General features: G+C 43.5%; 1 protein-coding gene across 7 annotated transcripts in view; it reads left to right on the top strand.

The window, feature by feature from the left end:
• Window positions 1–23,693, top strand: part of EYA4 (EYA transcriptional coactivator and phosphatase 4) — a 169,105-nt gene that overhangs the window by 14,328 nt on the left and 131,084 nt on the right. For all 7 annotated transcript variants that reach the window (XM_084827575.1, XM_084827566.1, XM_084827568.1 and 4 more), the window contains exon 2: window positions 12,345–12,445. In XM_084827575.1, the coding sequence (XP_084683701.1) occupies window positions 12,413–12,445 (33 nt within the window). In that variant the 5' untranslated portion in view covers window positions 12,345–12,412. The remainder of the gene's footprint in view (window positions 1–12,344; window positions 12,446–23,693) is intronic.

Below are 23,693 nucleotides of genomic sequence, written 5' to 3' on the forward strand. Positions count from 1 at the left end.
CTGAAAAAAGAAAATCACTGTCTCACCCACATATACATGCACCAACAGTAGTTGTATGTAGACCTATCCCTAGCATTTTGATAGTGTTTTGTATTGATGTGGAGTAAAATAATTTCCTCAGTGGAGCTGCATAGGAAAGGACACAAACCATTGACAACAGAAATAATAGGCCATTACTTTGACACCCAAAGTTACTTTGGAACTTTGCCTTGCCCAATTGGTCTTCCATAAAGTATTGTATTCGCTCCCCCCACGCTCAGGATCCCAAAACAGGGATATTGCCTGAAAGAGAGAGCCTTGAATGAGGAGGAATAGACGTGTGGAAGCAGGCCCATGATGTTATTTTAGATCTCTATCTAGGAGTGCCTAGCATGTGGGATAGTGGTGATGGAGAGACTCTTCTCCAAACCTAAACACTCAGAGTGATGATCAGGGAAGCTGTTGATTTTTCTAAAAATGATATAGAGGCTAAGCAGTGGCATTTTTGTCTTAGGTATGTGACTTATCTCCTTCAGAGACAGTTTGCATGTCATGATGTTTTCAATTAGTACAGGCCAACTACCATTGATACTCGGAGAGGACAGTTATTGGCTGAATTCCTTGAAGGCAGATGATTGGTGCGTAGCTTCATTAATGGAAGGCCCACTGGGTAGGAGAGGTGGCAAATAGCCTTAACCTCTCCCAGGATATCTTTGGGAATTATTCCATATGGAGATATGGAAGAGGAGAAGGGAATGATGGAAAGAGACACAATTCCCCCACAAGTTGCCAAGCAGTACCTAGTAAATTTCACAGGTACTGCTTGGCAACTTTCATGCCCTTGATAGTCGTCTTGGTAATTTTGGCTTGTTTCCCCTTTTGTGTACAAACTAGGGACGTTCTGTTTTGGTTAAGAAATTATGTCATAATGCGAGCAATCCCCTATGCTAAAGCTATTTCTGAATAACGACTGATGGGTTTATGCTATTTCCTTCTCTTGTATTCGATTGCTGTGTTCTCAGCTTGTGCTGGTGGGGCTACAGCTGATTGCTATACTTTTCAGTTGGACTATTGCCCTTCTTTGCTGTCCATAATCTGTCTACTCACTTCTCTCCTAATTTCCTGTCCTACCGGGCCTACATTCCTACTGAGAGGAAACACAGAAGCTTGTGATAACGGCTTTGGTAGTATGCTCTCTGGTAATGGTTCCACACACCCTACCCCCCCCAATATAATGGATCACAAGCCTCACTGCAATGTTGGTGGTTGGGGAACAGGAGACTGCAATTTAATTGTCCTCCCCCTCCCCCATTTGGCGAGACCAGTGGAGTCTTTGTGCCTACACTCTGTATACTGCACTGTTAAGTATTGGGCCAAGTTTGAATTCCTGAACCTGGAGTGGCTGCCACTCTTTGGCCCACCGGATGGCATTCTCCCATCCAGGAGCTCATCTACACCAGGCTTTTGCTCTAATTCTGTTCTTCCCCAAGTTGATCACGTCAGATGATGCACGCCCCTCCCCGTAGCTAATGCAGTGTGTCTTGCCCTAAATCCATTGTTTTCTTCACTCTATTTGTGGTCAGTTTTCCAGTCACAGCGGCTTCAGTGCAGTTTGGGAGTCATGTGACCTCAGCTGGCTTCAGTGCGGGGTGGTGGAAATGGTGCTGATTTGCGAAAGGGAAGAGTTGTATGGCTTATGTCTGCCCGGAAGTAACTCATGGTCTTGGGGATGGGAGTCAGCCCTGCTGCTTTGAAAGGATACTGTTTTGACCTTGCACTCAATCTCTACCTGCCCCTTTAAACATTCACTGAGCACAGTAGTGGAGAGCTGCTTTGAAAGGACGCTGTTTCACCCTGCAATCAATCTGCTACCTGCCTCTTTAAATTGTCACTGAGTGCAGGAGTGGGGAGGGGAACATAATGAGGCTGTTACATATATAAGTGCAAAAGTATGCAGAGCCTTACTGATTTTAAAAGCTTCACTGAGTGTGGTGGGAGGGCGGGAAGAGGGGGCAGAGAGCAAGCCTCTGCGCTTTCCCACACCTACCATTTAATAACGTTCATTTCTACTCATTTTCCCCATGCGAACAGATTTTTAAAATGTATACACTGCATAACTAGTTATCATTTGCCCTGGGAGGAGCTAACCTGATTTCCTGAAAATCTGTATTTAAATGGAACTGCCTCAAAACCCATTTCCATGTAGATTGGCCCCAGGACAGGTGAGAAAAGGTCTCCTCTGAAATGTGAGAACTCAGTAAACAGAAGGTGGCACCATTAGTCTACACATGAGGAATAACCATTAAATTCACTGATCACATCTTTTGAAAAACAAGTGAATGTATTCAGAATTTGAAATCTTACTAAATACTGGTTTTTGGCTTTCTCTGATATTTTGCCTTTCTTAGCTTTTTAATTTAATGATGATACATGGTACTGTATAATTATTAATATTAATTACTATGTGCATAGATGGCACTAGATGATGATGATGCTTTATCATCAGATTTAAATTAAAAAGCTAAGAAAGGCAAAAGAGAGAGAGAGAGAGAGAGAGAAAGAGAACAAGGATGACAGGTCCCTACCCCAAGGGGATTACAATCTACAGTAAACCCAGGAAAATAAAAGAGCACGGAGAAATGGAGGCATGGGTAAGCAGGGCAAAGATACAGTAAGTAGTTTTTGCATACTTAAAAGTAGTTTGGCTTAGTTACGTTCAGGAATAGGCTTTCTGAAAAGGTAGTATAATGAAGCCCCTTCAAGGATCGCTGCCTTGTTGTGGCGAAGGGGCTTGCGTAACTCAGTGAAGCCATAAGCTATGCCATGCAGGGCCACCTAAGACGGACAGGTCATGGCAGAGAGTTCTGAAAAATTTGGTCCACTGGAGAAGGAAATGACAACCCACTCCAGTATTCTTGCCAAGAAAACCCCATGGAACGTATCACAAGGCTAAAAGATATGTCGCCAGAAGATGAGCCCCTGAGGTTGGAAGGTGTCCAATATACTACTGGGGAAGAGCAGAGGGACTTTCCAAGTAGCGCCAGAAAGAGTGAAGCGGCTGGGCCAAAGCCGAAAGGACACTCAGCTGTGGATGTGTCTGGTGGTGAAAAGAAAATCCAATGCTGAAAAGAACAATATTGTTTAGGAACCAGGAATGTAAGATCAATGAATCAAGGTAAGCTGGAGGTGGTCAGACATGAGATGGCAAGATTGAACATCGACATCTTGGGAATCAGCAAACTACAATGGACAAGCACGGGCGAATTTAATTCAGGTGACCATTATATCTACTACTGTGGGCAAGAATCCCTTAGAAGAAATGGAGTAGCACTCATAGTCAATAAAAGGGTGGGAAAAGCAGTACTGGGGTACAATCTCAAAAACGATAGAATGATCTCAGTATGAATCTAAGGCAAACCATTCAACATCACAGTAATTCAAGTCTGTGCCCCAACCACTGAGGTTAAAGAAGCTGAGGTTGATTGGTTCTGTGAAGACCTACAATACCTTCTAGAACTCACACCAAACAAAGATGTCCTTTTCATCATAGGGGACTGGAATGCCAAAGTAGGAAGTCAAGAAATCACCAGGATAACAGGCAAGCATGGCATTGGTGTACAAAATGAAGCAGGACAAAGGCTAATAGAGTTTTGCCAAGAGAACACGCTGATCATAGCAAACACTCTTTTCAAACAGCACAAGAGGTGACTCTACACATGGACATCATCAGATGGTCAATATCAAAATCAGATTGATTATGTCCTTTGCTGCCAAAGATGGAGAAGCTCTATACAGTCAGTAAAAACAAGACCTGGAGCTGACTGTGGCACAGATCATGAGCTTCTTGTTGCAAAATTTCGGCTTAAATTGAAGAATGTAGGGAAAACCACTAAACCATTCAGGTATGACCTAAATCATATCCCTTATGAATATACAGTGGAGGTGATGAATAGATTTCAGGGATTAGACCTGATAGAGTGCCTGAGGAACTATGGACGGAGGTCCGTAACATTGTTCAGGATGCAGCAACTCAATCCACCCCAAAGAAAAAGAAATGCAAGAAAGCCAAGTGGCTGTCTGATGAGGCTTTACAAGTAGCTGAGGAAAGAAGGGAAGCGAAAAGCAAGGGAGAAAGGGGAAGACATATCCAATTGAATGCAGAGTTCCAGAGAATAGCAAGGAGAGACAAGAAGGCCTTCTTAAATGAACAATGCAAAGAAATCAAGGAAAACAATAGAATGGGAAAGACTAGAGATCTCTTCAAGAAAATCGGAGCTCTCAAGGGAACGTTTTGTGCAAAGACGGGCATGATAAAGGACAAAGAAGGCAGGGACCTAACAGAAGCTGATGAGATTAAGTAGAGGTGGAAAGAATACACAGAAGAACTATACAGGAAAGATCTGAATGTCCCTGATAGCCATGAGAGTGCGGTCACTGAACTTGAGCTGGACATCCTAGAGAGTGAAGTCAAGTGGGCCTTAGGAAGCATTACTAACAACAAAGCTAGCGGAGATGACAGTATTCCAGCTGAGCTATTTAAAATCCTAAAAGATGCTGCTGTTAAAGTGCTGCACTCAATATGCCAACAAATTTGGAACACTCAACAGTGGCCACAAGACTGGAAAAGGTCAGTTTACATTCCAATTCCAAAGAAGGGCAACGCCAAAGAGTGTTCAAACTACTGCACAATTGCGCTCATTTCACATGCCAGCAAGGTGATGCTCAAAATCCTACAAGCTAGGCTTCAGCAATATGTGAACCGAGAACTACCAGAAGTACAAGCTGGGTTTAGAAGAGGCAGAGGAACTAGAGATCAAATCGCCAACATTCACTGGATCATGGAGAAAGCAAGAGAATTCCAGAAAAACGTCTATTTCTGCTTCATTGACTACGCTAAAGCCTTTGATTGTGTGGATCACAACAAACTGTGGCAAATTCTGAAAAAGATGGGAGTACCAGACCACCTTACCTGTCTCCTGAGAAACCTGTACGGGGTCAAGAGGCAACAGTAAGAACTAGACATGGAACAACCGATTGGTTCAAAATCGGGAAACGAGTACGACAAGGCTGCATATTGTCGCCCTGCTTATTTAACTTATATGCAGAGTACATCATGAGAAACTCCGGGTTCGATGAATCACAGGTCGGAATTAAGATTGCTGGGAGAATTATCAACAACCTCCGATAGGCAGACGATACCACCCTAATGGCAGAAAGCGAAGAGGATCTAAAGAGCCTCTTGTTGAAGGTGAAAGAGGAGAGTGCAAAAGCTGGTTTGAAACTCAACATTAAAAAGACTAAGATCATGGCATGTGGCCCCATCACTTCCTGGCATATCGAAGGGGAAGAAATGGAAGCAGTGACAGATTTTATTTTCTTGGGCTCCAAGATCACCACAGATGGTGACTGTAGCCATGAAATTAAAAGATGCTTGCTCCTTGGGAGGAAAGCTATGGCAAACCTAGGCAGCATAGTAAGAAGCAGAGACATCACCTTGCCAACAAAGATTCGTATAATCAAAGCTATGGTTTTCCCAGTAGTAATGTATGGTGAGAGCGGGACTATAAGGAAGGCTGAGCGCTGAAGAATTGATGCTTTCGAACTGTGGTGCTGGAGAAGACTCTTACGAGTCCCCTGGACTGCAAGGAGGTCAAATCAGTCCATCCTAAAGGAAATCAACCCTGAGTACTCATTGGAAGGACAGATACTGAAGCTGAAGCTCAAATATTTTGGCCACCTAATGCGACGAGAAAAGTCACTGGAAAAGACCCTGATGCTGGGAAAGATTGAAGGTAAAAGGAGAAGGGGATGGCAGAGGATGAGATGGCTAGATAGCATCACCAATGCAATGAATATGAAGTTGAGCACACTCCGGGAGAGAGCGGAGGACAGGAGGGCCTGGCGTGCTATGATCCATGGGGTCACGAAGAGTCGGACATGACTTAACGACTGAACAACAGCAACAACAACAAGCATAACAGAATAGCAAACTATAGCTTGATCATCCTTACCTAAGTCACACATTCCCCCATCCTTCTCCCTGCTCTTCTTGTTCACTCCTCCCTCACTCCCTTGTTTACATAATCTATAGTTTGCTGTTAATTCTGAACGGGGCAAACTTTAATTTGTGCAAATCCTAGTTTGACTGCAAACCACAACTGGAAGCCATAGTTTGCATGAAGGGAAGAGGGAATGGGAGAGAGGGGTACTTAAGCCCAAAGCTTGGGCAATAAGGCCAAACTATGGTTTGCCATTATGTGTGGTGTGCCCATTGTCTGTGGGCCAGGGACAAAAACTGCTGATGGTGAATGCTGTTGATAGGGAATACTATAGAAGTTAGGGGATTGGCAGTGAGCACAGCTGGGTATGCTGAAACTTTGTCATCTTGATTAACTCATCAGATACCAAGTCTAATACCTGTTGCAGCATGTACAATTACATATTACAGTGTAAAAATCTTTGTTCAGCATTTGTGTGTTTTTCAATGTGAACTAGGGTGCAATGTGAACTAGGGTTCACATGCAAACCTTTATTTGGTTCATATTTTGATAAGAATTTACCAAAATTCACAAGCTACTTCTTAAGTGAAACAAAATTTTAAAAAATTAAATGTGGGAGAAACTGACAGATTTGTCCATGCAGGCAGAGGGCTTTGAGCACGTAGCTCCTAAAAGTGTGGGTTTGAAGTAGGGTTGTCTGTCGTGGGGAAGTGTGTTCCTTTTGGGGCCCGATGGATCCCCGCAATACCCCTGACTCGGCTTGCATTTTCACTCAGGAACTTCATTGGGTTTTTTTAATTTGCGCAAATTGTGATTTGTGCAAAATCATGGCTGTAGATAGTGCAGTTTATGGAAAATTGCAGGGGTAAATGGTCTAATTTGTGCAAATTAGACCATTTACGCCTACAACCTGCACTATTTACAGCCTCAATTTTGTGCAAATCGCAATTTGTGCAAATTTAAAAAGACAGTGAAAAATCCTCGAGCTGGCCTGACTTGTTGCACACCAAGTTGGACCAGCTTGTGGATGAGTGAGCTGGAGTCCAGGGGGCCGAACTGGCGAAAACCTGCTGAGCTCCACCCCTCAAACAGATTCCACTGACATCCCTATTTTGAATCCCATGTATTCAACCACTGTCTGGGTTGCCACCACTTTTTCTGATAGGTTTTTCCACTTTACCAGAGATATGGCAGGCAGGTACAACATGGTCCTCTCCATGCTGGGAATAGGTGTCCCTATTGTATTTGGCTAGTGCAGATGGGTGAGAGTTTTGTGTTTTGAGAAAAATGTACCAGATTTTGCAAATGTCTTCATTAACAGGCCAGAAAGAACTTGAGAACTCAGGAGCTTCATTGGTTTTTTTTAATTTGTGCAAATTGTGATTTGTGCAAAATCATGGCCATAAATAGTGCAGTTTGTGCAAAATTGCAGGCGTAAATAGTCTAATTTGTGCAAATTAGACCATTTACGCCTGCAACCTGCACTATTTACAGCGTCAATTTTGAATGTCGAAGAAAGTGAAAGCGACAGATTTGTCCTCAATATGGTTATGTCTGAGCCCCAGCATAGAAATTCTGAGTTACAGGGAAGATAGCTTTAATAAGGGCTTAGCTGTCCCCATCCTACCACGATCAGCATGCGTTTTCCAGTAAAGTGGTTCAAGGTAAATTAGGAAAAAAATCTAGTTATATGATGGATATGCAAGTCTTAAATATCCTACCTTTTCACACAGGATGTGGGCATCACTTCATATTTAAGACGGGCTTCAAGAGTAGTTAGGGTTGTTTCCAACCGTCTTCCAGTTGGAATTGATGCTGCTTGTGGAACAGGTTCTCTCTCTCCCTGCAGCCACTCACATGCCCCAAATCTTCCCCCACATGCCCCAAGTCTGCTCTTGAGCGCTGGGTTACCTTCTAGAGCGGATGTGGAGGGGTGGGGGTGTTGCAAGGAGAGGAGAAGGGGAAGTTCCATTGCATGAGTGGAAGCCCACTTGCACAACATTGCAACATTACCCTCATACTGATTCATTCTGATTCCTATGCCAGACCCTGAGGTAGTAAAATCGTCATATGGGGACTTAACAATTCTTTATGGGAATACAAGTTTGTTTGTCTGAAAGTGCCCTCGTGAGCAATCAACAAAGTTTGTCTTGTTTTTGGAAAGCTATAAATAAAAAAGAGGGAGCCAGTCATTTAGCATAAAGTATGAACTCATACTTCTTTCAACTGCAGGTGTGTGTGTATCTTCTCTGCTTTCATGGATTAGCTTTTTAAAGGAATTACTTGAATATTTATAGGTCATAATTGGTAATCGATGTAACTTCTCATGGGGCTGAACCAATGCTGAAATTAATTCATTCCTGTTAATGAATCCATCTGGGAAATATTACAGTCCCAGTGTGTGTGTGTGTGTGTGTGTGTGTGTGAGAGAGAGAGAGAGAGAGAGAGATAAAAAAAATATTTCTTGGCTGCCTTTCAGGGCAGAAGGCTTCCCAAGGCAGCTCATGGCAGTAAAATACATAAAAACAGTTAAAATATTAAAAGTGATAAAAAACATAAACACAATAAGGGTGCAATCCTATGGCCGCAAGTCAGCGGCTAGACGGCCATAGGATAGGTCGGTTCCCAGGAACCGACCTCAGAGCCTGTGCTCTGAGATCAATTCCCTGAGAACCGACCTCCACCCCCTCCTGCGCTGCCTCAGAGGCAGCACAGAATAGCCCCTCGCTTGGATGAGGAGCATGGAGCAGCAAAAATGGGGCGTTCTTAGGGGTGTGTTGGGGCGGGGAAGTTGGAAATGCTGGTATGACACATCCTACATATTGTCCGGCTGCTGCTTCCTGCGCTCCCAGGTCCCACGGCTAGACAGCTGACATTGGCTGTCTAGCCATAAATGGAGGGCGGCTGAAGCACAGAGGCGATGATCCCCTCCGTGCTTCTCCTGCCCTGCATTGGATGTTGGGTCGCCTCCGAGTTTGGAGGCTGCTGCCTATCCTGATAGGATTGTGCTCTAAAATAGCAATCAAAGCAACAATAAAAGCTGACACTAAATCACCACCAACAGCAAAAACAGAAATAACAGCAATCATATGAAGAGAAGGCCACATTAAAATAAGTTTTCAAGGTCTTCCTAAAAGCCTGCAATGGTGGAGCATGGTGGACCTCTGATGGCAACAACACCAAAGGTGTGGGGCACTGCAGAGAAGGCCCTCTCATGTGTGGTCACCCACCTAACTGGGTGGACAGATGAGAAGGGCCTCTCTTTCTGATCTCAGAGTGTGGGCAGGCTGATACAGGTGAAGGCAGTCCTTCAAGTAATTTGGTCCCAATTACTGCGTTCTTTTCTTTCTGATTGGATTCCTGCATTGAGCAGGGGGTTGGACTCGATAGCCCCTTCTTGTAGGCCCCTTCCAACCTTACTATTCTATGATTCTATGAAATTGTTTAAGGCTTTAAAGGTCAAAACCAGCACTTTAAATCGAGCTCGGAAACACTCTTGTAACCAGTGCAGCTGGTGCAGTATAGGCATTATGTGATCAAATTGCCCCACCCCTTCCAATACTCAGGCAGCTGCATTCGGCACCGGCTGAAGTTTCCAAACCATCTTCAAAGGCAGCCCTATGTACAGCACATTACAATAGTCCAGCCTTGATTGTGACTAGTGCATAGATAACTGAGGCAAGGTCCGTCCTCTCCAGATGGGGCCATAGTTGGCGTACCAGCCTAAGCTGGTAAAAAGCACTCCTGGACACTGCTTCCACCTGGGCTTCCCCGGTTAGCTCAGAGTCCAAGAGGACTCCCAGACTGTGCACTTGGTCTTTTAAGGGTAGTGCAACCCTGTCTAAGACCAGCTGTAAACCTCCATCTGAAGTAGTTGGTTTCCTGATCCACAGTACCTCCATGATTAAGTTTCAGCTTATTCACCCTCATCCATCCCAAAACAGCCTCCAAACACTGATTCAAGAGTTTCACAGCCTCCCTGGGATGTGCAGATGGAAACTAGAGGTAGAGCTAAGTATCATCTGCATATTGATGACATTTTTGCCCAAATCTTCTGATGACTTCTCCCAGTGGTTTCATGTAGATGTTAAAAAGCATGGGGGACAAGATAGAACCTTGCGGCGCCCCACAGGCTAATGGCCATAGGGTGGAACAGAAATCCCCCAGCACCACCTTCTGAGAGCGCTTCTCCAGAAAGGACTGGAACCACTTTAAAACTGTGTCTCCTATGCTCAATCCAGATAAACGATCCAGAAGGATACCATGGTTGATGGTATCGAAAGCCACTGAGAGGTCCAGAAGAACCAACAGGGTTGCACTCCCCCTTTCCATTCCCTGGTGTAAGGCATCAAACAGAGTGACTGAGGCTGTTTCTGTCCCATAACCAGGCCTGAAACTTGATTGGAATGGATCTAGGTAATCAGTTTCATACAAAACATCTTGGAGTTGTGAAGCCATCATATGATCCAACACCTTGCCCAAGAATGGCAAATTTGACACAGGGCGATAGTTATCCAAAACCATAGGATCTAAATTTGGTTTCTTCAACAACGGCCTGCCCTCACCACAGCTTCTTTCAAAGCTGTAGGGACCTCATCGCCCTTCAAGGAGGCATTCAAGGAGGCCTTGGAGGTCCAAATATCCATCCCAGCTCTGGCAGCTTTCCCAAGCCAGGATGGGCAAGGATCTAAAGGGCAAGTAGTAGGGCTCAGTCTTTCAAGCATCCACATCCTCAGGTTGCAAAATCTGAAAGGTATCAATAACATGGTGCACCAGCCCTGCCCATATCAGACTCTGTCAGAACAATGGCATCCAAGTCAGCACAAGTACAAACTATTTTATCTGCAAAGTGTTTGGCAAATTGTTCACAGCGGGCCTTTGAGGGTTCGAGTTGTTGTGTTCCAAGGTCTACACCCAAGAGGCCCTTAACCACACGGAAGAGTGCCACTGGATGACACTGAGCAGATGAAGTTGTGGTGGAGAAGAAGGATTTCTTCACCGCCATCACTGCCACAGAATAAGATCACAAGTGGATTCTTATCTGTGTTCGATAGTACTTGTTCCGAGTCTTCTGTCATTTGCACTCTAATGTCGATATAGTCGTTTCATTGCTGTCAGCTCCTCAGAATACCAAGGAGCTGACACAGTTCTACAACTAGGTCAAGGACGCTTGGGAACGATCATATCAATAGCCCAGGTCATCTCATTCCAAGCAGTGACCAGGACCTTGGCAGGACTGCCGGCTAAGCCTGCAGGAAAATCCTGCAGGAAAATCCACTCCTGACAAAGTAGCCCTGCTATGAATATTGAAATCCCCCCAAGATCATAAGCCCTGGGGTTCTCAACATTATGTTCAAGGCCACCTCAGTCAACTTAGGGTGGGTTGTATACCAACAGACTCCCTATCCTGTCTCAGGTGCCCGGCACCAAGTATAGACACTCAAAACTGGCTGACTGTTGGATAGGGAATCTGACCAGGGGATAGAGTCCCTATAGACCAAGGCTACCCCTTCCCGCCCCTCTAGTTGAGGTTGGTGCTAATATTCTGTTTGTGATCCCTTTAAAAGGCCAATTCATTAGAACACAACTTTAGATGTGATTTCATGGTATTTCTTATGGGTGGGGATGGGATGTGATCTATTTTTTTTGTATATAGTTTTTCTGGTTGATCCTAAAATAGCCCCTACAAATGGTTCCTGCTGCTTTCATTTAAGGTAGAACTGATCTTACACTTGACATGGGGCTGCCATTGAAAATGGCAGGCCAGTGTCATGTCATGTTCTGTCTCTCCCTGCTCCCCACCCCCTCCCCTCTACCTTTCCCCTTAACATTTAGGCACAATTATCTGTGCCAGTGTTCCACTAGCAACGAGCAATGATGCAGAGGTGGTGCAGGGAAACATACAATTCAGTGTTTTGGTGTGGGTAAATTGGCTAAATATTATGGAAAGAGTGGTGGTGGTAAAATGTGGGGTTTCCATTATTGGTGGCAATCCCAAGTTGAACTGAATATCCAGTTCTGCCTATTGACAATTAACACTGTCTTAGTTGCTGTATTTAAAACAGGTGGGCAACTTGTGGCCCTCCAGATATTTTGGCCTACAATTTTCATCCACCTTAACTAGCAGAGCGAAGATGAGGAAACACAGTAGCTGTAGGCCAAAACATCTGGAGGGCCACAAGTTGTCCATGCCCAAAATAATGATCTTCTTCAGATGTGAAAGACTGATTACGGTATGTGCATGTCAGTGTCTTTTCAAAACAGCTGGTTTCTAATAGGTTATTCATGTTGTAATGAAGTATTTTGTTTGTTGCTGTAAGAATGAAGTAACACTTTCTCTCCTTACTCTTTTTTTTTTTTAATTAGGACATCCAATTGTGATTTAAAGGGAATATACTTCTCTTTGTGGAGGAACAGGAAAGTGAGTAACCTCCATGGAAGATACTCAGGATTTAAATGAACAGTCAGTAAGTAAAAGATTGGTAAAATAATTCACATTTTTTAATATATACTGTGTTCAAAGTGATCTTTTTCAGCTTGAAGTTTATTTTTAAAATTTAGCATAGTGATGTATGTTATGAAATAGGAGGAAACATGATGAAATGTGTTGAAAGCTCTCATATTACCTCTGTATGTGTTGGCTTGGATCACTGTCCAGGTATCATACTTAACCATCTCTCCTTCCTGATTTGTCAACTGTAGTATGACCATCTATTGATTGATTGAATGTCTGTACTGCCCAATAGCTAAAGCTGTCTGTGAGTTAAGCAACAGCATGTCCTGGCAAAAATTCTTCAATTTGAGGGTGGTTTTGATCTTGTAATATTGAAAAACACTCCCTTCAGTATCATTGTCGAACTAATTAGTGAGTTGTAGTATTCTAGAAAATTAACAGTTAGCATTAATTTGTAAGAAGAAGATGGAGCAATTCAACAGCAGTCAGTTGCTAGCAGTTTTTAGTTTTTTTTAATTAACTAGCAGTTGTTTGTAATAGCAAACTGTGCCTGGCAGAACAATTTCTTAACTGGTTTAATTGATTGGTTTAGAGAATGCAGTTGATATACAGTATCCACATGGTTTCTAAAAACTTTAGAACTGTAGACTAGAAAAACATTGTCTGTTTTTAAAAGGACCAGCAATAATTGGAAAAAATGTAAGCACTAGGAGTCACTGCCTGGGTCCATGGTTTTTCAACACTTTCACTAATGCAAAGTGGACTTGTCAAATTAATTGATATCACAAAACTGACAGGGGTTATGCCCACTTTAGAGAGTAGGCTAAAATGTTTAAATTGTCCCAAATCAATCATAGATCTGGGAAACTTGCAGAAAAATTGGTCTCATCAAGGATAAATTTAAAGTGTAAGTAGAGTGCCCGTATTCACCGGTATAAGTAGATAATTGTCTAGGCAGCAGCATTCCAGAGAGAAATATAGAGTAACCACAACACCGAGGGATGCAGCGTTGTGGCACCCTCAGGTCCATTTTTTGTTTCCTGAGTATCACTTCTGAGACTCAAATTAATATCTCTCTGCTTAGTGCTGGTAATACTTGATCTGGAGTATGGAGCACTATCCTGGGACCACAGAACAAGAAGGATGTGGAAAAGTTGGAAAGGATTCATACGAGTGCTATGAGGATAGTAAATCAGGGATGGATGGATGGTGGCTCAGGCATTACATCCAGCAACTGCTAACCATTTCTTCAGCCTCCTTATGCCAATGCTATGTTTGACTTGCAAGATGTCACTTCTGTCACATCTCTCATTTTCTGCTTATGGCAATACCTGCTAAGTGAGAAGCAGTGCCTTGCGAGCAGCTTTTGACCTGGCCTGAGCTGCTCCCCAGCTGACTTCACAATGGAAACTGTACTGGCCAGGCCAGAAAGATTGTGAATCAAGCACTCCTCCCAAAGTTCACTGAGTTATTGGGGAGATGTCAGGGGTCATCTGGAGGAAGGAGAACTCATGAACCAATGAGAAGCATTGCATAGCATGCTGATAGATTTCCTTTATTTCCATACAGTGAAAGGGTGATTGCCACGTGTCTTACTTTACTTGGCATTAGTACTACTCTTTCTTCTTTGTAGTCTCTGTGCTGTGCATCACACATATGGGCTCTGCGCCTGCATGGAGCCTCCATTTGGAAAACTTCTACAGCTGAGGAACTTTTTTGGCAGGAACCCTCCCCCACCATCCCACTGCACATGTCTGAGTGGATTCCTGCCTGTCCCCTCAGTTCCTTGTCGACTGCCATCACGGCTGCCTCTTCGGGAATGTTGTCCTCATTTTTTCATGCAACATTTTCTTGTTCTTTCTTATTCTTACCTAAAAAAAAGAAAGAAAGTAGTAGCTAGTACAGTTGTTTATTATTTTCATTTTTCTTCCAGCATATGGCATTGAAGGCTCCTTTCAGAAAGTGCGTCCGCTGCGGCGGTAAACTCCCCTCACTCTTTGTGCGTTCTTTGCCTCAGGGAGTCCCATGTTGTAGAGATGTGCTACCCTTGCCAGTCTTTCTCAAAACAAGTCTGTATAAATCGCTCGGACAGATTAAAGGCGACTTCGTGGAAAAGGGGATTGGAAGCAGTGGATACGCAAAAGTCTGAACCTCAGTTGGGTGCCTCCATGCAAAGTGAGATGCCGCAACCTACCGCAGCTTCATCTCCTCAATCAACATCAGAGATGATCCTCCAACACCGGATCATTCTTTGGTTCTCTCAGTGGCCAAAAAGATTGCTAAAAAGGCTAGACATGCCAAGCCTGTGCCAGAGGCTGTACCAAAGAAAAAGAAGAGGAAGGAACTTAAAAAGACTCGACCTTTCACAACTAGACTGATGCTCATGGGTACTGGACCACGTTGCATCCTCTCTCTGTTGGTGGATGGATCCAAACAATCTCAGTCAAGGTATGCTGTTTGTTCAGCCATCTCCATCTCAAGTGGTCACCACAGACACCTCTCTCCACAGTTGGGGAGCCCATTGTGGGCTGTTACAAATTCAGGGCCAATGGCTGGGAACAGAGAGATGGGCTCACATCATTTTCCTGGAGTTGCCGGCGGTGTGGAAAGCCTTAAGGGCTTTCGTGACCTATCTATGGGACAGACACATCCAAATTCTGATGGACAACACCTCTGTTCTTTGGCACCTAAACAAACAGGGAGGGACTCATTCAACCAAGCTGGTGGGCCTCACTCTCAAGATTTATGATTTGGTTGTCCCGAGAGACATCCACTTGACTGTGATTCATATTGCCAGAGTGGACAACACTTTGGCAGATTCCCTCAGTCGGACTTACCGAGCATCCCACGAATGGGGGACTGTCTCCCTACATCCTATTTCACCTATTCCAATGGTAGGGTTGGCCATTGGTGGACCTGTTTGCAGACCCATCGAATGCAGTTTGCAGGATGTTCTGTACAAGAGCAGGAGCAGGTCGTTCATTGTTGGGAGATGCTTTTCTCCTGCAGTGGAGCGGTACACTGTTCCATCTCTTTCCCTCATTTCTTCTGCTACTGGAGGTAATAGTGAAGATCAAAATGGAGAAGACCAACTGTCTATCCATCACACCCTCATGGCTAAGGCAACCTTGGTTCACGATCTTGTCCGATATGGTAGGAGGGAATTTTCTTCATCTCCCACTTCAGCAGGATCTAATCTCTCAAGACCGAGGGCAGATCCAGCATCTGGACCTGTGCACCCTGAAGTTGACGGCATGGAGGATTTGATAGAGGAGGATGGAATGCTAATATTGTCACAGGTGCAGCAGGTATTGGATGGTGCAAGGAAACCAGCTACCTGACGATCGTACCGTAGCAAGTGGTCAATGTTGGCCACTTCTAAGGGTTTTCATCCTTCCTCCAGCTCAGTCTTGGACATCCTGTCATTCTTTCATCATTTATTTGAGAAGGGTCTAAAGTATTCCTCTATTAGGGTTTATGCTACAGCGGTTTCAGTTATGAGGGGGCAGGTGCAAGGTTTTTCAGTTTTCATCCATCCTCTCACCAAGCAGTTTTTGTGTGGGCTGAGGAACTTGGTTCCTCCTGTGAAGGATTTAGTTCCGCAGTGGAAACTCTCGCTAGTGTTACAAGCGTTAACATCAAAACCTTGTGTGTCTATGGCTACTACTGACTTCCATCTACTGTCACGGAAGGTGGCCTTTTTGGTGGCTATCATGTCATCTTGGAGAACATGCAAATTGTGTGCTCTCCATATTGATGCTCCTTTTACAGTTTTTCACAAGGACAAGGTTGTCCTTCGACTAGACTTTACCTTTCTTCCTAAAATGGTTTCTGAATTTCATCTCAATAAACCTATTGATCTTCCAGCTTTCTTCCAAACACTCTCTTCAGACCTGGAGAAACGTTTCCATAATTTCGATGTCGAAAGGGCATTAGCTTTTTACAAAGCTAGGACTGAGTGATTTCAGAAATCAGAAAGATTATTTCTTTCTATGCATGGCCTAACAAGAGACTGCCCATGTCATCCCAGAGGCCGCCTCCCTGGATAGTTCAAACCATTACACCGGCCTAGTAACTCCATGGACAAGAGCCTTTGCATCGAATCCGAGTGCATTCAACTCGGGCTATGGCAGTGTTAACAGCCTTCGGGAGAGGGGTGGCTCAAAAGGACTTTCGTAAGGCTGCAACATAGTCTTCCCTGTTGACTTTTGTGAAGCATTATAAGCTGGACGTGCATGCTCGATCAGACTGCACTTTTGGAAGAGTGGTACTGTCCTCTATGTTCCAGCAACTTGGCTTGTTAATCACCCATATGTGTGATGCACAGGGACCACGAAGAAGAAAGACAGGTTGCTTAACTATAACAGTAGTTCTTCGAGTGGTCATCTGTGCATTCACACAACCCATCCACCATCCCCTCTTTGGTGTTGATATCCTGCTGATGTTGATACCGAGGGACCCTTGGATCTGAGAGTATTTTTGTGGTCTTAAGGAACTGTGGGGACAGGTGGGAACCCACTTGGACATGTGCAGTGGGATGGTGGGGGGGGGGGTTCCTGCCAAAAACGTTCCTCAGCTGTAGAGGTTTCCTGAATGGAGGCTCCGCACAGGCGCAGAGCCCATATTTGTGAATGCACAGATGACCACTCGAACTACAGTTACAGGTAAGTACCTGTAAATACCTAATACCTGTCTTTATTCCCTCTCCCAACAGCACAATTTATTTTGATTATTAAGGCACTACTAGCTCTTCAAAGCTAGAAGATACACATCTTTCTCTCCCCCCACCCCACGCTTTAGAGCCAGTGGTCTTTAATAGATGAAGGAATATGCATCACAAGTGTCTCTGTCAGAGTTGCATTGTTCCACGGTAAGACAGACAAACAGCAGTGGCACGGGATTACTGCAATATATTGTCATATGGTCTTGTCACCTGTTCTTGCTGCAAAGAATACTCCCCCCTCCCCCCCAAAAAAAGAACTAGGGTATCTGCTTGCCTTGCAGGCAGGTGACTGGGATTCTAGAAATGGATTGGCAAGTATCATGATGGAACCACCTCTGACCGGGTAAGCTCACAAGCTATTTCACTTGGAGCATTTTTCTTTTAGGGTAATAAAAGTTATTGTTCAAGTAAGGAGGGTCAGTTTGTAAGTTTTGGCTGCATCTCTTTTCTTTTTTTTTTTTACCCAACTCTGTATGTCTAGTTGTAGTCATCTGGCAGTCTGAACTGGAAAGATTTAACTGGAGACTGTATCACTTAGCCATTTTAGCTTTTTTTTTTTCCAAAGGAAATATTCTGATGCTGATTGAGAGAATTTGAAAAAGCAAACACTGAAGTTGGTTGTTTTTGTAAATATGTATAATGGATGAGAATTTTTCTGAGAAACTTTTGTTCTTTTTATTATATTTATTTATTTTTTATAATGCCATTAGTGTTGTTTCCATGGGCAACCTTTCTCCTATTTTGGAGGGTCTTTAAATAATTATGCTGGTTAAGCATGAGCTCCTTTGCTGAAGCCAAGGAAGGGTGGAAATCTACTCTGTTAAGCTGCATGGTAGACTTCTGTGCATGATGTTGTTGCTTTGGTGAGACTGGAACATGTATGGCCAGAAACTAGACCTTTCTGCGCAGATAGCAAGGTTCAGAGGCTTGGAAGAGGATAAGCCTGCCTTGTGTTAACTTCACCAGCACCTTTTAACTGAAAGTACCGTAACAAAATAAGTGTACAATTGGGTCAGTGTATATTTATAATTGTAGCGAGCTATGTAATGGTTGAAAATCAATTAAAGCAAATCTTCTGGAGTATATGACTCAATCATAGTATCAGAGCATGCCTGCATATCATGGATCCTTTCTTCTTTGCTTATTTGAATGGTTTCCCCACACTGCTTCTACTATCTAGATGTTAGCTAAGTATTTTAATTCAATCTTAACATTAGATCTAAATTGCCAAATTGAATAATAGTGAGGGGGTTTTGCTGTTCTTCTGGAACATATATTTAGAAGGGAGATTACTTCTTGGTTGTAAAATCTGCTCCTTTTCAGAAATCACAAGTTGCCTTTGGGCTTAATATGTATTATGTACGCATAAACTATGGTCTACAAGCATTTGTAGGTAGCATAACACTGCTAATATGAATGGCAGCAATGGTCCCACCTAATAGTTTTGCTCAGTACAGCTTCACAGTGTTGCCCGTGGTCTCTTAATATAAGTTATGTTTACACTGGCAAATGTATAGCTATATCATAACTACGTTATGTAGATATATCTTTATTATATATGCAGTGTTACATCATTGTAAAAGCCTTAAAGTAATACTTGTGCTAAATTACAGTGCAGTCCTGTGCATGCTTACTTAGAAGCAAGTCCCACTGTATTCACAGGGTATCCCCCCTAGTTAGTGTATTTAGGATTGCAGTCTTAGGCTTGTCCAATGGTGGTGTTCTGCCAGTGGGAGAGAGCTGCTGGTGGAATAGATTTAACTCTCACCAGTGCAGCCCCCCCCCCATGCCCCCAATCTGCTCCAGAGGGTTGGGATCTGCTCCAGAGCAGATTTGGGGTGCATGGGGGGCTGCAAGGGGGAGGAGAGGACAGAGAGCAGAATAATGGGAGCAGAAGCCCCAAAGCATTAGCAGACCTCTGCTCGTGCAAGCATGGAGCCAACCCATAGTATGAACTCTGTTTCAGAAGTACAGAAGCTAGATGATGTTCTGTATATACTTTGCAAAATCTGAACAGTCCCTCCTGTACAAGTGTTTAAAAGCAGGATTGGAAAAAGTAGGCTCCAAATACTTTGATGCCAAAATCAGAACTGATGGGGAGCAAGTTTATTTCTTGCTGAGTAATTTCATAGAATACTGCCTGCATGTTTTTCCTTAAAAGGCTATAGACTGAATTTTTAAACAGTGAAAGCTGAACATTCTGAGAGGGGGACAGGCCACTCCTTGTCCACCTCCATGGTTACATCTTGGTGGAGTGGATTGTATTCCGAGCTACCAGTGTTTAATTGACATTGGGTGTTCATAAAAGAGCCTCATACTATGGGAAAATCAGTGGGACTAGACTCTTTTTTTTTTTTTTTTCAAAGCCTTTTCTCTTCTGTATCTTGGGGACCTTCAGAAGATTCTAAATGCTCACATACCATTGTTGTACTCTATCATGAGAACAGCCTGCCAAACCATATTTCTTTCACTGCCTAACTTCAGTAAGTACATATTCAACCATTGTTTCCCTTGATGTAGGGAAAAACTTTGTCTTATTATAGAGAAATTTGAGAATGTTTGCTCTAAAATGAAAGTAGGTTGTGTTGCCATTTCACTAACCATAATAGATCACATCCCCCCTTTAAATAAAACAGCATCTGGATAACCAGCATATTCTCACAACATTAGATTCTACAAAACAAGAAGATACATGCCAATGTCCATTCTTAGGGTAAACTGCAATTTATGTCCAAAAAATGATAGCAGCTGGTAGGGAAAAACACATTTGGCAGGACATGGTTTGGAGCAAAAAATGGGGAGGGGGTGCTTAACGCTTTCCCTGACTAATGCTTTTTAATTGCAACTTCTTCCCACCTGTAGGGGTGAGTGGGATGGAAGGTGGGTTGATGGGTGATTTTTGGAAGAAAATTGCAGGAAAAGGATAAGTACATAAACTGCCCCCACTTTGCTCCAAATTGTCCTCCCACAAAGTTGCTTTCCCCTGTAAGAGATGGCTACAGGGGTTTTGTCAAATACATAATGTGTAACATTTAATTCATCCTTAGAGTTGCCTTTTTACTCAGTCCATTAGTGAAGTGCCATTTGTTTCTTTTTGAAAATCTAGCACACATAGTATTAAGTTGTTGGACATTCAGATTGAATTGTGGATGTTATACAGATTTCATTTGTGAATTTTTGAAAAACCTTGCTTCGCAAAAGTTGCTTTTGCTAATAAGGGGACTGGGTGGCAGTATGTGGAGTTTGGGGAGTTCTTTAGCTAGCTATAGCCATGCCTAGAATTAACCCTTGATACCGCTGTGCCATGTAACTAGAAAGGGTAAGTTCTTCCTTTTTTGGCCGATATCAATATAACCTCACCTTACTTCCCCTGTTTTAGGTTTAGTAAGGTTAGTCTTATCTCAGATATTGTGTGTCTTGGGCTTGACAGGCCCTCATAGGAACATAGAAAGCTGCCTTATACTGTATCAGATCCTAGGCCCATCTAGCCCAGTATTATTGACACTGACTGGCAGTGGCTCTCCAGGGTTTCAGGCAGGATTCTTTCCTAGCCATACCTAGAGAAGCCAGGGATTGAACCTCGGATGCTCTGCATGCAAAACAGGTACTCTACCACAGAGCTAGAGCAGTAGTTCACTTCCACAACTCCATAGTACCCTAGCACAGCCTTCCCCTGCCCCAACCTGGCACCTTCCAGATGTGTTGGGCTACAACTCCCATCTTCACCAACCAGCATGGTGGGAATTGTAGTCCAACACAGCTGGAGGGCACCAGGTGGGGGAAGACTGCCCTTAGCACCATGACCAAAGGATCTTTTTCCAGATTCCCACATGTCCTTATAATAGAAGCCACAATGCAAGCCTTCCAGGTCTGTGGTTTATATACTATTCTATCTTGTATGGTAGGATTACTTCTTTGGGAAAGGAATTACAAATCCTAAAATTGGTTCTCTTTCAAGTTTTAGAGGTACAGCTCATTGTAACATATGTTTTCAGCCTGAAATGGCAGAGTGACTGACTAAAGATTACCAGGAAACAGAGTAATGAATAGAACCAGGAAGAGGAAAGCTTTCCCCAGTGTAATATTTCTGAAAACAGAACATAAAGTCACTCCTAGTGTTTCTTTCAATTCCCTGTTTTATAATGCTGAGAAACAAGGGAAAGCACCTGAAATAAATTCTCACAGGCACCTCAACTGCTGTCCTACCCCATTCAGACTTCCTGGGAATACAGAATTTTAATGTCATTGGCTGCAGCGAACCAACTCATCTCTGTTCAGAATCCTTTAAATAATTTAATAAGTGTGAGTGATTAAGACATTAAGAATTAAAGCAGCTTCAGCCCCAGCCCCTGATAATGAATTGTCTATGTTTCCAGGTTAATCCAGAAGAGAAATTGGGTTGGTCTATATAGCTTTCTCTAAATTTGAAAAATGGCATTAAAATCTTTTTCCACTCCAGAATATGTTTTGAAAACGTTTACAAAATACCATGTGGCTGTATTGGTGAGCTTTTAATTAAATACTGTTTTTAGGACAAAAGGCTTTTCAATTTGTTTTTAGGGAAATATTCAGATCTATCTTGTGGCAATACATATTTGTTCAATAGTTAGCTTGGAACAAATTTGTGTCGCCACAAGATTGTTTTGAATTACAGCCAGGGCAGTTGTTCAGTGTACATGAATTTTCCATTATATTCTCTCCCCCCACCCTCCCACCCCCTCTAAATACAGCTTCACTCAAAGTGTAGGGAACCGCAGAACCAGAGGAAGAGTTCTTCAAGCCAGTGCAACAATAGCTTTAGGCTGAATACAGATGTAATAGAGAGCTCCCAGCCCTGTGAATGCACTTTTAGTACTCATTTTATATTGACATTGTCCCTTGCATACCAGCGAATGAAATGTCGTTTTCTCATTCTGCTTCTTCCCGCCCCCTCTCCAATTCACTTGATGGCTTGAGTGGTACTCCTGCTCCTTGTCCTCCTCTTCTGAATGGGAAACAAAGTGCCCTCCACCTGCGTGTTTGAAAATGGTAGAGTGGTGCAACCTACTCCTATCTAAAGATGTACGAATCAGTCAATGGACTGTATCTAACGCTATCATTAACGTGAACTATGTTGTGCTAGTGTAAATTACCTCCAGCACAACGCCAATAGCAGTTGCTGGTGCAATGGCTTATACCAGTAAGTGCTACTGGCATTATGCTACATTAGCGGTATTGTCATGTTGGGTACTGCACTGTATCTTGTCCATGTCAGTGTCAATATTTTGTCTATGTCGGTTTTCATATGCAACTTTCCCTGATATACAGTTTTGTTTGCATCCTTCCCTAATATATTCAGTTTTGTATGCAACTGATCTTAATATATGTACTTTTATATAGGGCTGTGCATGGACACCCCCCCCAATCTGACTTGGAGGCCGCTTTGGGGTTTCCAAGGTGGGCCTGATTTGCTTCGGGATGATTCAGCCTCCCCCCACTCACCTCGGCCCCAAAACTGAAGCAGCATTCGGATGGCGGAATCCTGCTTCGGTCTCCGCCCTGATGCCCCTGCCGTGCTGCACATGCCCTCAATTCCTTACCTGGGCCCTCAGGACATGCGCGGGCAGCCATCACATTCTGGAGAGGAGGAGTCACCATTGTGACTCTCACTGTTATTGCTATTGTCACCGCTGCTATCGCCATTGTCATCACCAGTGCTGTCATTGCTGCCGCCAGCTCCTGATCCCTCAAGACACATGCCGGCTCTTGTTGCAGGGAGTTGCCATTTTAAAAATGGTGATTCCCTGAACAAGAGCCGCTGCACATCCTGAGGGGTCAGGTAAGGACCTGGAGGCGCTGGCGTGGCTGGGCTGGGTTGCTGAATCTCCAAAGTGCACTGAAGTGCTTCAGAGAGCCTCTGACTCACTTTGGGCCACTTTCTGTCCCCTCCGCTTTGCCTTGGAAGCAGCCCGCTTTGACTGGGAGCTCAGGCTTCGGGTCGAAGCAGTTCACAGCCCTACTTCTATATACAATTTTTGAGCCAAAAACTGCATTGCAAACGTTGGAGAAGCGTGGAATCCAAAGGACAACTGTGTTCCGATGTTGATATTGGTCCAGAAAGCACAAATTGGGCTAGTTTGCTTAAAAATGCAGACCAAACGAAAATCTCCAGCGTCCCTAATCCCACTTCAAGCACCAGAGCCTTATTCTGCAAGATGATTGAATTAAGACCGTGTTGATTTTGGCATGCTGAGATGGGTGTAAGATTATGTTAATTGAACGGCCTTCTTACAATGCTGTCATGAATCATCCTTTCTGGGAAAAAGCGTGGGGTTGGACATGAATTTAGTTTTAATAATACAACTACCTAAAGTAGTGGATGGTAGGAATCATTAAGATGAATATTACAGGTTTTGTTTTTACCTACCAATTTATAAATCAGTTTTAGTTATATTTTCAAATTATGGTTGGATTACTGTTATGGTTAGATCCACGTTAGATTACTGTAGTATATTTATGTGGGGTTGTCCATGAAAATAGTCTAGAAACTGCAATTGGC

Source organism: Heloderma suspectum, chromosome 1, assembly GCF_057233095.1.
Source record: "Heloderma suspectum isolate Gila_16-S chromosome 1, 16-S_ref, whole genome shotgun sequence".
Classification (NCBI taxonomy): domain Eukaryota; kingdom Metazoa; phylum Chordata; class Lepidosauria; order Squamata; family Helodermatidae; genus Heloderma; species Heloderma suspectum.